Source organism: Nipponia nippon, unplaced genomic scaffold (genome assembly GCF_047370975.1).
Source record: "Nipponia nippon isolate SJK-2023a ecotype South Korea unplaced genomic scaffold, ASM4737097v1 scaffold_6, whole genome shotgun sequence".
In the NCBI taxonomy this organism is placed as follows: domain Eukaryota; kingdom Metazoa; phylum Chordata; class Aves; order Pelecaniformes; family Threskiornithidae; genus Nipponia; species Nipponia nippon.
In genome coordinates, this window is record NW_028262380.1 from 13,760,338 (window position 1) to 13,774,446 (window position 14,109).

A 14,109-nucleotide genomic window follows, 5' to 3' on the forward strand; every position below is an offset into this window, starting at 1 on the left:
CTGGGCAAGCAATCAGAAGCAAAACACATGTGGCAATTACAAATGGATATCCAGGAAAGCCCAATCTGTAACCATAGGGGAGATACATACATATTACTGTTCCGTGGCATTATCAGACTTCGCAAGTAGTGGGAGAGAGTTCCGTCAAAATACTCTGGAGAGCTGGTGAAAAAAGAGATGCATGTCCCTGCTTATTTAGAATATTAGAGGGATGGGAATGAGGAAGAAGGTGTTGCAGTCCATGGGGTTATAGGTAAAGATTTAAAACAGATATGAAAGTCAGACTCAAGCAGCAAGAAATAGGGAATTAGTTTAAATAACATGGAAGCTGTCATCTAAGTAGTGTACGTGGCAAAACACCCAAAGGTCGTCTTTGAGGTGTTATTCAGGCAACATGCATGGCAATGCAGTGTAGTAAGAAGGCAGTATACTAGAAATCAGTGACAGCAGCGAAACAAGGGAAGCTAACAGCTGCAAAAGTATTTGTTGTCAGAGCAGTTAGTTGGGAACATCCAAGAAATAAAGGAACTACCCCCCACCCCAAATTCCATAAATTCTCGTGCAAGGGATTCAGGTGACAAGGAAGACAAGCGTAAACATACCGTTGCAGTAAGTGCGTCCTGACTAAAAAAATACTTATAGCAGTATAATATGCAACTGTTCAATTAACAAATAGTTGCTAATTTGGTTTTGATCTTTTCTTGCTAATATTATGTTCAGAGCTCCATATAAATGTGCATGGAGATAATACCATTCTTCCAAACAGCTTGTAGACTAGATAGGTGCATATGGCTGTCAACATGATTTCAACAAATCATGTAATAAAGCAGTCAGCTAAAGAAAACTGAGCTTGAGCATGTGAAGTTAGAAAAAATTAAGAGCTTTTTCAGTAGTTCATCAGAATTATTAAATTCAGAATTAAGTGGTAAATAGAAACTGTATAGTTATGCAACATGGAGTCACTCAAGAGTATAACTCCTATTGGTATTCTGTGTAATAGCCTTAATATCCTAAAGTCATTGCATGCTTCAGAAGTTATAATCTATTTAAATGCCATATGTTGCTTTAAGGGTTTTTTAGTGTTCATTTCTTAATATGTATTTGTAGACTAAAAACCTATTTCTAATTATCCACTACCCGTGTGCAAAATTTACAACAAAATATTTCAAGGAAGGAGGAGCTGCAGTTTCAAGTTCATTACTCCGTGTGCTCTGGTGGTCTTTAAAATACAAACTTTGGGGTTACATAATGCAGTTAGCCTCTGTCATCATTAGTGTATGCTTTCCATCCTCCAAACAGACTTTATAAGCTTCTGACATCCGGGTCTATAACAGGAGCCATTTAGAGCCCCCCTTCCTTTGACCAAAGAAGCATTTGTAGATGACAGGCAATCCTAACAGCCATCTTCTCTGGACTCTCCCTGAAAGGGGCAAAGCATCTCAGCTGGTGCCTTCCCAATTCCATGGGATGGATAATCGATACCTTAAAAGTATAAAATGGTCTTCAGAGCAATGCAGAGTGAAGTTTGGATTTGGTTTGTCACCCAAAAATGCCACCCAAAGAAGGTGGTAGTGTCTTTTTTCCTTGAGAGTGCTTTACCACGTTTTTATTTGAAATCCAGGCATGGAAGAAATGCCAGCCCTTCCCCAAGGATAAATGCCACTATCCTGTCAGTCTGACATGTAACTCAATTTGGTTATCTGCTGGTTTTTTTGAGATTGCATTTGATTTTAAACTTAAGAATTCAGAACTGTGGAAGCAGCCGAGACAGAAATCAAGGATAATCTAGTTGAACGTGTTGAATTTTTAAAATTAAATTAAATTAATATTTACCAGTCGTTTAAAGGAGGTTGGAATTTCAGAGACAAGACAGCTTTCAGACCTCTAACTGATTGTGGATTATCTTTCATTTGCAACAGAGAACAACCAGATGAACAAAAAAGCCCGTGACAGAATATCCCTGCTGGATTTGCTAATTAATATTGACCTTTCCAAATGAATGATGCTTTTTGCATGACTGGAAAAGAGACAACTTGTTTTTCTTTTATGTGAGCTTTACCTTTAAAATATGCTTTTTATTTCTGCATCTGGTCTCATATCAGGTTATCATCTGAGAGAGAGACAGCCGTTATTCTCCCTTTGTGCATTGAGAGGCCACTGTCAAAGTAATGTCCACTTCAGGCAAAATCTGCAAGGTTTCATGTGACAGGAGTGAAACTTATCTAAGCTTCCATAATGATTTGACCCCGTGCTTTAATAAAGGCTTGTTTTCCTTATCCTAATTCTGGATTTATTTTATAAGCATTCACTACAAAGGCATATATTCATTGCTGATTTTATGTCCCCAATGAAAAAATGTGCCTGTATCCTGATAATTTTGTAATTATAACTGTCACTAAAGATCTGTTCCTACAATTTCACACATGCTAAACTAGATCCTTGTGCAGGAATCCCGTTGAAATTTTGGTAGAAGATTGCTTTAGCATGGGCTCCAAAGCTTCCATACTGCTCAGTTTGGGTGAATTTATAATAAACATATTTAAAACATGGGTAATGAAAATTCAAAAGTGTTTATACAGAAATGCAATTATGTCTATATACTATTTCCTCCAGTTGTGCAAGATATGTTAAAATTAAATCAGAGGAAGAAAAAAACCGATTTATGTACTTCTAGCTATCAAATAGTAAGAGGAAAGATAAAAGCCTGAAGCAATGGTAAATGATTTATGATTGAAGAGGTGTTTCATTAACCCCTCTCCCCCAACCACACACAGATAAAGCAAATAATTGCTGTAAGAATGCTTTAATTATTCAGTCTATTAAAATTCCTGTCTTGTTTGCTTAATTTTTTAATAGCAACAAATACTGCTTTTCAGTGTCTCATGAAACCAACATTATTCTTTCAAGTTCCTGTTTCACTGGGGGGAAAAAAACCCCACTTATCACTAACCTTATATATCAAGATCGGAAAGTCTTATGCATGAATTTGGCTGTAGAGGAGTAGTAGTTTTATGTCCCATTAACTGCACAATACGTGGCATTAAACATGCACATAAGTCTTTGTGAGACTGAGGTTTAAAGAGGCTTGATCTTCCAGATTAGCTTTGCGTTTTTTCACTTCCTTGCTCTCTTTAGCACCATTTCTCTTTATTAACAAACTCACTGGCAAAGTTACATTAATATAAGCAACTCTGTAGTGAATCTCCCACCCACTGATCTTTAGCTATTGATCTGGCTTTGCCTTTCAGCACTAATGCGTTATCCCTTCTGGGCTGCGACAAGCTGCAGCAACTCACTGCAGATGGTAAAACAGATTCTTAAATATTGATTCGAGGCTCCACTTTTAAAAGCCATGCTCTCTAGAGGTATTGATGAGAAGCCTGGTTTTAATATTGGGTCATTGGATAAAGGAATGCTTTACGGTGGGTGGAATTTCAGTCTTGTGGTGTGGAGGGAGCTTTGGAAACTTGCTTTTACTCAAAGAAGGAAAATGATATGTAAGTGACCAGGGAATGAAGAGGTGCCCTCTGAATTATATAAAAACAAATAGAAAATTGAAATATAAAAAGATACTACTTTTTCAGTTAAAAGCAGGATAAGCAACTACAGGCTATGGCAATATAAAATGTTAAATAATTGTGGTTAGTCGTTTATGCTTCATGTCTTACAATTGTATTTTAGATTGCTTATGAAGGTGGACTCAAAAATTCCCACACATGTATAACCATATTAATCAGTGTAGAACATGAAGGCAAGATTGACACATTAGCAAAATGTCCTGATCTTGAAAGAGAATTTCTGAAGGAGGTGAATGTATGAGTGGATTGGCTTAATACAAAACAATAAAACATTCAGACATAGCAAAAGGTAGAGTAAATAATAATGGTAAATCAAACTATTATCATAAATAATGAAGCTAAAAAGCATAAAGAGACCATGAATTTCAAAGGGAGCTTTGCAATTGGTCTTGATTCACTTCAGATGAACTCAGGAACTCTTTTGTATGAAATCCTAAAGTAGATTTTAAATAGTGCGTAATAATGACGATACCTGGGCAGACCAGAGGTGCTGGCAGCCCAGTATTCTGGCTCTGATAGCGGGCAATAGCAACATTAGCAGAAATTGTAAGAAGAGAGCAAGTGTATAATCTTTAGCCTCTGCAATTTGCAGCTGGAAACTTGGGGTTCAGGGACTTTAGTGAGAGTGAACTTATTGCATTTAACAATACTCAAATGGATGTTTGGGGGTTTTTTCCCTTGAATTTGTGCAGTTACTTTTGAACCTGTGTATGATTTTTACCATTCACAATATCTTTCAGTAAAGTCTTTAGTAGCTTAATTAGGCATAGTATGAAGAACCATCTGCTCTGCACTTACCCTTTCCTAGTTTCACTTGGTGACCCCTACTTGTTGATTGGAAGAGACAGTGTACAAAGTGAACTGTCATTCCCTATTCATCCTTTCCATGCCACTCCTAATTACAAACCCCTCAGTCTTTCCTAGGCTGAGTCGTCCCAGTCTATTTAGTCATTCCCTGCATGGAAGTAATTTGATACTTCTGGTCATTGTTATTGCCCTTTTTGTGTCTTCTTCTGACCTCTACCACATTAGAGATAAGACAGAACTGCGCATAACTCAAGATGTGAGCACATCTTGAATTAAATGGTGCAAAAAAAAAGAATGCTTTCTGTGTTGAAGGATAGTAACAAGTGTCATGCACTTAAAAAAATGCATGTGATTAGTATTTTTATATAAATTCAGTGAAATTTAGCTTAGGTGTCATATCTGGAAGATCTGGCTTGATCTGGAAGATCAAGCCTCTTTAAACCTCGGTCTTCATACTAAACTTTATGAAATATATATTGTGGAGCAAATCACAGCTGTCCTGGCGAATGGTGCTAATTTGCCATTTAAACATATTCGAGTATAGTTAAATAATTTGTAAGATTTTTAGCTTAGGATCATGTTTTGGAGAAACATTTAATTAGTATGACTGTGTATTCCAGAAAAAAAAAGTGTTTGAAAGTGTTTATTTATCAGCTATCAGGAGAGCATATTGGTTTTTGTTCCTTTTGCAAGTTGCTGTGGTGAGTCTGTCAAGATGGGTGAAATTCCAAACATTTCAAAATACTGTTTTCCAGTACATTTTAATCAGGTATTGCAGCCATTTTCATTTGGGATCTGAAATGAAAGAGAGCCTTAATTTAGATGATAAATAGTTTGGCCTGGGACTGCATCTGTTTTCTGTGTTTATGAAACTTAAAGCCCACGGAGAGACTACCTGATCCACCACCAGTATATCCAGGTCCAGTTGAAATACACCTGTTGTGTGTGTACGTGTGTAACCCAGAGGTTCTCTGTAGTAAGTCCTTAGTTCAGCCTAGCTGCAGACTGTTTGCATGCTTGAATAATAAAAAAGAAAATTATTCTTCCTGTCTTGTTCCAGCATCTTTGCTGGCTTTGGCCTCTATGGTCCTCTCCCTCCTCATTAACCCCACTGCCTCTTTTTCCAGTGTTGCCAAAACTGTCTGCACCCAGTTGTAGTTCTGACCCTTGAACAGGATCTGCACAATTTTCTGCATCCATTAGCTGTCTAATGGATGGGAGAGAGAGAGAGAGATGTTTCATGGTGCAGGATTTCTGAGGACTTAAATCTTAAGTAACAGCACTTAAATGCTGTAAAACCAGAAGTTTTCAGGACAGGATGTGAACTATTAACAGTATCCTCTAGAAAAAAGCTTTGATAAGTTTTTATTTGTTCATAAGTAGAAAAAAAATAGCTTCAGAAAAAGCTTTGTTTTTCTGCTATAGGGAACAGCTTTTTAAGGCTTCTTATAATTTTACCCTAGGAATGATGGAATTTCTTACCAAATCTGTAGAGCCGGTAAGTTTTAATCTTCAAGTTTTCCCTGGTTCTGTTTTTGTTCCTGCCCCCCCAGATAATCACATGTTCTGCAATACATGTAAGCATGATTCATCTTTGCTTTTCTTTTTAAATATATTTGGCTTTGTAATAGCAAAATGTTGGTTTTATCTGTAGTTCTGCTTTTGGTCAGCAGTAACAGAAATTTTCAAGGCTCATATCTTTATGCCTTAAGGAGTACACAGCGTTATCATCAAGGGTCTTCTCCCTTGCTAGTTCTCTTTTTCTTTTTGTTTTGTTTACTGATATTTCACAGTAAACCCTTGCAGTTATCATCAAGTGTTCAGGCCACGATAACAAAATTTTGGCAAAGCTTATACTCTATGTTTCTCTCTTTTAAAAGCAATGAAAGATTTGTTTAACTGAATACAGTTGACATTTCTTTTATCCCGTCAATGCATTATACACTTATAAATTCAGGTCAGAAATAAAAAGTAGCTCCAGATAAACTTTCATTATATTAGATAGATAGCTTTTCTAACCCCTGCCCCATATTATCTCAGATACTGTTATTGCTTTCCCTTTAAATTGATCATTCTTCTTTCTGTTTTTAAAAACATTATTCATATTTGTATTTTGGAACCATTTGCCTTGCAGCAGTGCTGCGAGTGCTTGTGTTTTTATTTCATCCAGGCAAAAGAGTGAAGGTAAGAGGAAAAGGAGAAGTGGAAGGAATGCTGAAAATTCAGCTGAGGTGTTACCCAAGGTCCTATAATATAATATAATGCGGAGAATCACGCATACTCCTTGTTGCGCTGATTTTGGGAGGAATACAGGATTTTGTATGCTATATTGGATTCTGACACTGCACCCACCATATGAGCCATTTTTAGCATTATTATTATTGTTTAAAGTTCACATATGCCAGAATTTACACCCTGCAATGATTAAAGCTCTGCCCAGCAAACAAAATATTAATTTTCAGTGGTGCTGGAGCCTGGTGAATACCAACGACTCCATCAAAAATGTGCATCTTTGGAAATGGGACAAACACGGAGAAAAACCTTTTATGAGAACATGGGGGTTTATGTTTTCTGAAGCTGAGTTATTTTTGACTATTGTTGGGATAATGGTTGGTTCACTCCTAAAATATATTTTAGTTACAGTTTATTCATTACTTTTCAGCGGAGTGCACACAGTACTGCTGTTCGATTTATCACTTTCCTGTGTTCCTAGCTGTTTGATATCTCTTTTTCACAATTACATATTTGGGAAACTGGAATATCATACAGCAGCGAAAGGTAGCTGGCAAAGCTGAAGAGGAAGGCAGTATCGGTGACTACCAGGTCTCTCTCCAGCCCATTATAGTGGGATTTCAAAGCATGCACTCCCACCTCGTGGCCCTTCCAGTTGGTATGGTGTGTGTTGAGTGGAGTGAGACGTTCCAGTCTCTACACATTATCAGACGTTTTTGGCAATTAATGTAAAACTAAGAAACAAGATGTGTAAGAAAGGTTACGTTCACATACATAGCCCTAATTTTTGTCAGCCATTAGTTCCTGTTTAGAATTGAACTTGAAGATTAATTTGTGTTTCGTTTGGTTTTTTTTTTTCTTTATTAGACGTGTGTTGTCCAAAACGTATAGCTTTCAAGTTTGTGGAATCCAGCCCATATTAAAATAAATGGGAATTTGCAGTGGCAGCACCTACGATGCCCAGAGTGCAACTCACTGGCTTGATGAGAGCCACGAGGGTGTCAGTGGGCAGTGCCTCTGCACCACGCTCTTCGTAGGTACTGCTCGAGGCATCTGCTTTCTTTTGGCCAGCGTCTGGAAGGGAAGCTGAGTGAGATGGACCTTCCCACCCACTCTAGCTGTTCCTGGCTTTTTTTTTTTTTTTTTCACTTCAGGCATCTGCAAATATTTCTGCATGATAAATGCACACCTTAGAGATGCCTTTTCTATCCACTGATTCTGAGGAGAGTCTCCATGTCTACGTTAGATCAGAGAAATTCAAGGAACACTAAGAATTTTTTTTACAAGAGATGAGAGTTTGTTTTTCAGCAGATGGCAGTTCCTTTTGAGAAAGAAGCAGCATATTTTTATGCTGCAGGTTTTCTTCAGGATTTAGAAAAACAGTGCTCTGGCAAGTATCCTTCACCCAACCCATCCTTCTCTCCAAAGTCTGGACTTCTGTGAAAAGCTACCCTGGTTTTTAACTTCTGAGCAGGAAGCCATGCAGAAAGGGATTCAACATTTTTATTTCCCTAAGCAGACTTCCCAGCTTACTTATGTATCTGCCAGTGGAGTAAGGGGCGGGAATGGCATCTTCCTTGGAGGCTCCTCTTTAACACTGGCTGTACTCAGAGATAAGCTGAGCTTCCCTCTGTAACCCCATGATATTTCCCTATTCCACAGTCCTGTCATCAAGGTCATATTTAAGCCTGAGCAGTGTCACGAGAAAGCTCAGCCTACCACACTATTTCTGATTCCTGTGTTCATTACTTTGCAACTAGACAGGTATCTTTGTGTCTTTCATATAATTAGCACTGTGAAGGTTATCAAGAACAATATTAATGAAAGTTAAATAAATACCCTTTTTCATTGAAAAAGTTAGTTATTAAGAAGTTAATCAAGAAATTAATCAGAGTATACTAGAATTTGTAATCAAATCTCAGTAAAGTTCTGATTCCAAGTCCTGGTCTAACAAGATTTATTTAGATATAGAAAAGTAAGCTAAATGTGAAGTCTCGTGTTTTGGGTGCTGATTGCCCCCTGGCATAAGAGCAGCCTCCAAAAGATAAGTCGAAACTGTAATGAACAGAAAATGTGTTTCCAGTGCAGGCTGGCAAACCTGATTTTGCAAATGGTGAGCTAGCACCATGTTTTCTCCTATCAGCTTGAAGAGGCCAGGGTTGAATTTGAATTGCTTGCCTGAACTGAAGTCCAAGTCACATGGCTGTCACTGCTGTCCTGTTTCCAATTACTCAACTTGTATTAGCCAGCCTGAATGAAGACTGTGCTTTTCTGCAGTGTATGCATAACCTTATGTTGATGCTAAACCAGAAATAGCTGAGACCGAAGGACATTATTTCTCACCTTCATTTCCTGAGGCCAAAGCCTTTTTCTGGTTGCTCAGGCGTATGCTGCTAGTTGCTGAGCTTTCTCTTGTAACACTGGGAGCTGCTGCTTAATTTCCTGTAACAATTTTCCTGGCTTGGTTATGCTGACTGTGGGAACTATCTGCAAAGAATTGCTGCTACTGAAATTTCTACCACTATCTTTCTTTCTGTAGTGATATGAGGCTTTCATGCCTGCATTAGTTTCTGCAGTTAATTAATCTAAGTCTTTCTAATACTTACTGTGGTAAGGATAGAAAAGCAATAAACAGTGCAGATAAGGGATGAAATGGTTTAATCTCATTAATTAACAAAATAGAGAGTATCCAGGTACAAATATTACTCCTCTTCTAATCATTGGGAGTTGGACGAGACACATAGAGCCAAGAAAATATGTCTCAGCTATAAATGAAGGTATAGTTCAGTTAGTGTGGGTTTTTTCTTTTTCTTTCCTGGTTTTAATAGCAACTTCACATCATAATTAGGAGGATGAAATTCCTGCCAGCCAAGTACATAGTTTGGACAGATTAAAGGGAAAAGGTATGAGAAATGATAATTGCTTTGTGCTCATCAGACTTCTATTGAAAATCTGACAGGATAATTACAAAATACCTGCCTTGCAGAATGTCTAGGCACATTTTTAAAGAGCTATTTAAAGTTGTTCGTTTACAGTCTGTCTGAAAAGAAAAGTTTTTTCCCCCTTTTTGAAGTAGTTCATTACCATTTAGATATGTGGTACATGTTCAAATATAGACCTTATTCTCATGTGCACGCCTGGCTGCATTCCACTGCCCACCCCCAAAGAAAATTGCCCATAATTTTTTGAATTACCCCACATACTTCACCCACATACTCACCCTTAACTTTCAGCAGAACATTATTTCACCTGATGGAAACTGTAACCTTGTTGCTTTCAACAGTCTGAATCATAGTCATAGATAAATTAGTGGAGAGAGAAATGTTCCAGTGGACTACATAAAACTCTGTTTTGACTGACAGTAAAAAGTTGTTTTACTTCCAGCATATTTTCGTCTCATCACATGATTTTTCGTCACCTGCTTTTGAAACTTGAAAATGACACTCACCAAATTGCCAATTTTCCAAGAATATTCTAGACATAGGTGCCAAAACCCTACTGATTTTGCTGAGAAGGGAAAGACCCCGAAAGCCTGACTTTCTGCTAAAGTTCACCATATGAGGTCATTTGGATCACAGGGCCACAGACACCTGCAGAAGAGTTGCTCTCAGCACCTGGTAGGCAGGGCTAGAGTTAGTGCAGGCTTTCTGGGGAAGGATGAAGAGACCTTGGTGAGTAGTGGACTTGTAACAGGTGAAGTAAAGCCCGCTAATACCAGTTGTTTCAAGTTCCTGCAATTCAATGTGAGTCATCCAGTATCGTTATTGTATACACTTGAACAGGGATGACCAACGTCCTAGCTACGAGAGCTAAATTTCCCTGTGTGTAGGTACTGTAAGCAATATTTCATGATCCCCTGCTTTGTTGGATCGTGCAGGTCACAAATCAGCTAACCAGCGTGTACCAAGTGAGTAGCTTGCAGACTGGCCAGCTGGTTCTGGCAACCAGGGCAGGCTTTGAGTAACCACCTTTCCCATGGATGCCAAGACTGTTGTGAGACCACAGGTACACTTTTCATATGACAGGGACACCTGAATTGTGGTTATGTCAGGAACCAGGACATGGGGACCCCAGAAAGGATGACCATAGATGAACTGCCTTGCTATAGGTAGCTGTAGTCAACTAACTGGTGTATTTATGTAATTTCCCAAAGCGATGCTTTGGGCCCATCGCTATAAGATTAATTATTGTGATATTTAAAGCTTACACTTTATATGTTTATATAGAGATAAAAGAATAAAGTAAGTGCTGGGTGTATAATTAATTCTATATCATGTTCATTGGTACATTGAACTACATTGTTTCACAAGAAATGCACAGTAGATTGTACAACAGAGCATTTTTTTATAGAAATCTAATTTCTCTCTTCCTTCTTTTTCTTTGAACAGTTTATGAAGAACCAGAAGACCCCAGTAACAGATCATTTTTTTCAGAAATTATCTCTTCAGTGTCAGATGTCAAATTCAGTCACAGTGGTAGATACATGCTAACAAGAGATTACCTCACCGTCAAGGTTTGGGATCTGAACATGGAAACAAAGCCCGTAGAAACGTACCAGGTAGGTATCTCCTGCGTCTTGATGCAACAATATAAGAGCATCTCTGTTCAAAAAATGTATGTTTTCCTCAAGTTCTCATTGCTTGGTCTGAGAAGCGGCTAGCTAAGAGAGCTGCTAATCAAGGTGGTTAAAAACCTTATTGTGGCGTCCTTGTAGTTGCAAAAGGGCAATTGCAGCATCAGTAAGGAAGTGTAATGCGTGGGGAGTCAGGGTAACACTTGCTGTGGATTGGGCTCTTGAAAGAAACCATGCTTCTAAGAAGGGAAATAATCTCTTCACTTTGGCATCTGTTTTCAAATGATGTATTTCACTATTAACATTTAAAAGAAACTGAGGAAAGGATTTTGTGAGTTGCTTAGCATTCTGCTCCTGCTGGGACTGCTGAGAGTTTACACCTTTGTCATTTCAAAACTTTTTTTTTAAAACTTCATCTGTGCATTTCTCCCTTGTGCCTAGTTCTAGAAGTGATTAGTGTTAAACCCTAACATCACCACTGACACAGCAGTTCGCGAATGCCAGACAGACACATCTGGTTGCCTCAATTCACTGCGATATTATCCAGACAAAATGCCAGTGGCTCCAGCCAGCGCTGAGTTTGTACTCTGACATCTGTTCTGTTTGGCAATAGAGGGCTGAGCTTACATTTTTTGACTCTGCCCTGAAGAAGGAAAATACATCTGTGACACAGAAGCTGCTTGTTATGAAATGCAATGAGAAAAAGCTGTTAAGCTACCACAGAAGAGTATGCAAAGTAGGAAAAATGTCATTCATCTGGCTCATACTGCTTACGTAGAGACAGTCCTACGACACTGCTGGAACAACCCCTCGTTTTCTGCGTCTGTGTGATGGCAGATGGGGTACGGGAGTTCACAGTAACTATCATTGAGATTGGTTTTAAAATAACATGTAATGAGAGTTTGGTAGCAAGACTTGTCAAAACAACCAACAGTTGACATTGATAACATCGGAGGTGTTTATTAGGTAGTGTTTAGTAGGCAAAGTGGGCCCCAGTGTTTTCCAACGCACCCGTTACATGTTGGTAGATACTCTTCAGTGTGTCGCGTTAGCATTGGAAAGTCTGAGCCTGTATACCTTTAAAACCACAGAATTGATTTTGCTCTGAAAATGGCAGTACTTGTAATGCTAAATGTGTTAGAAATGTTGATGTGCTGTGAAAATGAAGTGGGAGGGTAAGGGTGAGACTGTGTTTTATATAACAGAAGCATATTTTAGATTTTAGGAACTTAAGTAATATATTATTGTATACTTATGCTAATGGAGTAGGCAACCTTGTCCCTGGAGAGGAATCATTGGTCAAGCCAACCTGTTTGTCTTGACTTTGACATCTGCTTTTATTTCCTCATGTCGGTAGCTGTGAAACAAGCTGGCTGCCTTTAAATCAGTCTGACACCCAACAGTGGGGCCAATTAAAAAGTTATATTTCTCCATGCTAAGATGTGGAAAATGAGTATAATGTAATTTTTTCAGTACTGATTATTGCAATCAGAAGCTTATTAGAAAAAAAAAATACAACAACAAAACCCCTGCAAATATAACAGTGTTCTTGCTGCCTTACTTTAACCTATGGATTGCATTTCGTTTTCAAATACTTATCCAGTGCCTTGTAAAGAGTATACAGATGCATTGCTGAGCATTGCAGCGGACTAAAGGAAAACCTGGAACTCAGGGGCCTTAGGAAGCCAATAGCACAGGACTGCATAGGATTCACACAGTCCAGCTGCTTTGGGCAACCTTTCATGTTTTTCAACTGCAGAGAGCAGAGAATTCTGTTCTTAAGAAAAAATGGTTTGAATTACTCTCTTAAGTAATTTGTCTTAGAAGTATCTCTCTCTCTCACATATAAACTTGGAAATCTCTCAAAAAGTTTTTTGTGGTGGATCACAAAGGCAACAAATAAACCTAACATTTTTAGTTATGTATCCACATAATTATGATGACATGTATATCATTAAAAGATTAAAAGATATTAATTAAAAGATTGAATTTCTCATTTCATCCACTGCATGGTAGCCACTTAGATATTGCCTAGCTGAAAGACTCATGAAGAGGGTCACAACAGGAGATTTCCCCACAGGGTTGTAAAAAAGAGCAAAGCCTATGGCTGTTCTGCTTCATTATCAGGTTACAATTTTAGTATCACAAAAAAAATCAAATTCTTCATGCAAGTTTTTTTCCTTATCAATGCTGTGGCTAAAAGAATGCTACTGCATAGAGCAGCCTCGCTGACACACTTTACCTGCTGACAGAGATTCAACGTGGTAGTCTCCTGTTTATGCTTCACATAAAAGAAAAAAGGGCAGAGTTATGGTGCACTGGACAGCACTAAAAGAGCTACACAGTGGAACGGCCAGTGCTTGAAGGTTGCAAGGCAGCCGTGCCTAACGGGATACTCTTTTGATGCTGCCCAGGTGAATTACCCAAGCAGAACCGTACCAGCAGCAACCAGAGGTGAACACATTCATAGCTAATAATAGCTTGACCGACTTTTGGCAACGTCTGTTGCACGGGGATTTGAACTAGTGTATCACTTACCAGTGCAATTCCTGATTGTGACTGTTCAGTCCCAGTGAAATAGCTCCCCATGTAGTCATGTTGCTGTGTTAGTCTGGAGCACAGAATTCCTAGATAATTCCATGAAGGTCTGACCTAAAACAGAGCATTGAAGAAAAGGAGAATGCCTTTTGTAATTAGTTAGGAATGAATTTGGTCGGGATTCAAGTACTAATCACATGTGGTAAGTACAATATGTAACAGACAAGGCAAATCTGATTTTACCCTCAATTGATAGTGGCAGATGAACATGTGAACAAGGTAAAAATTAAGTGTTTCTTCCAGTTAGTTTTTCATAGTCATTCTGGGGATCTGAATGTGGTCAAATGTGGTAAAGGGTCCACATGAAGAGCAAGCTGGTTG

General features: G+C 38.4%; 1 protein-coding gene across 9 annotated transcripts in view; it reads left to right on the forward strand.

Moving 5' to 3' along the window:
- PPP2R2C (protein phosphatase 2 regulatory subunit Bgamma) overlaps window positions 1-14,109 on the forward strand; it is a 200,191-nt gene that overhangs the window by 171,415 nt on the left and 14,667 nt on the right. For all 9 annotated transcript variants that reach the window (XM_087737217.1, XM_087737220.1, XM_087737218.1 and 6 more), the window contains one exon: window positions 11,006-11,175. In XM_087737217.1, coding sequence (XP_087593343.1) covers window positions 11,006-11,175 — 170 coding nt within the window. The remainder of the gene's footprint in view (window positions 1-11,005; window positions 11,176-14,109) is intronic.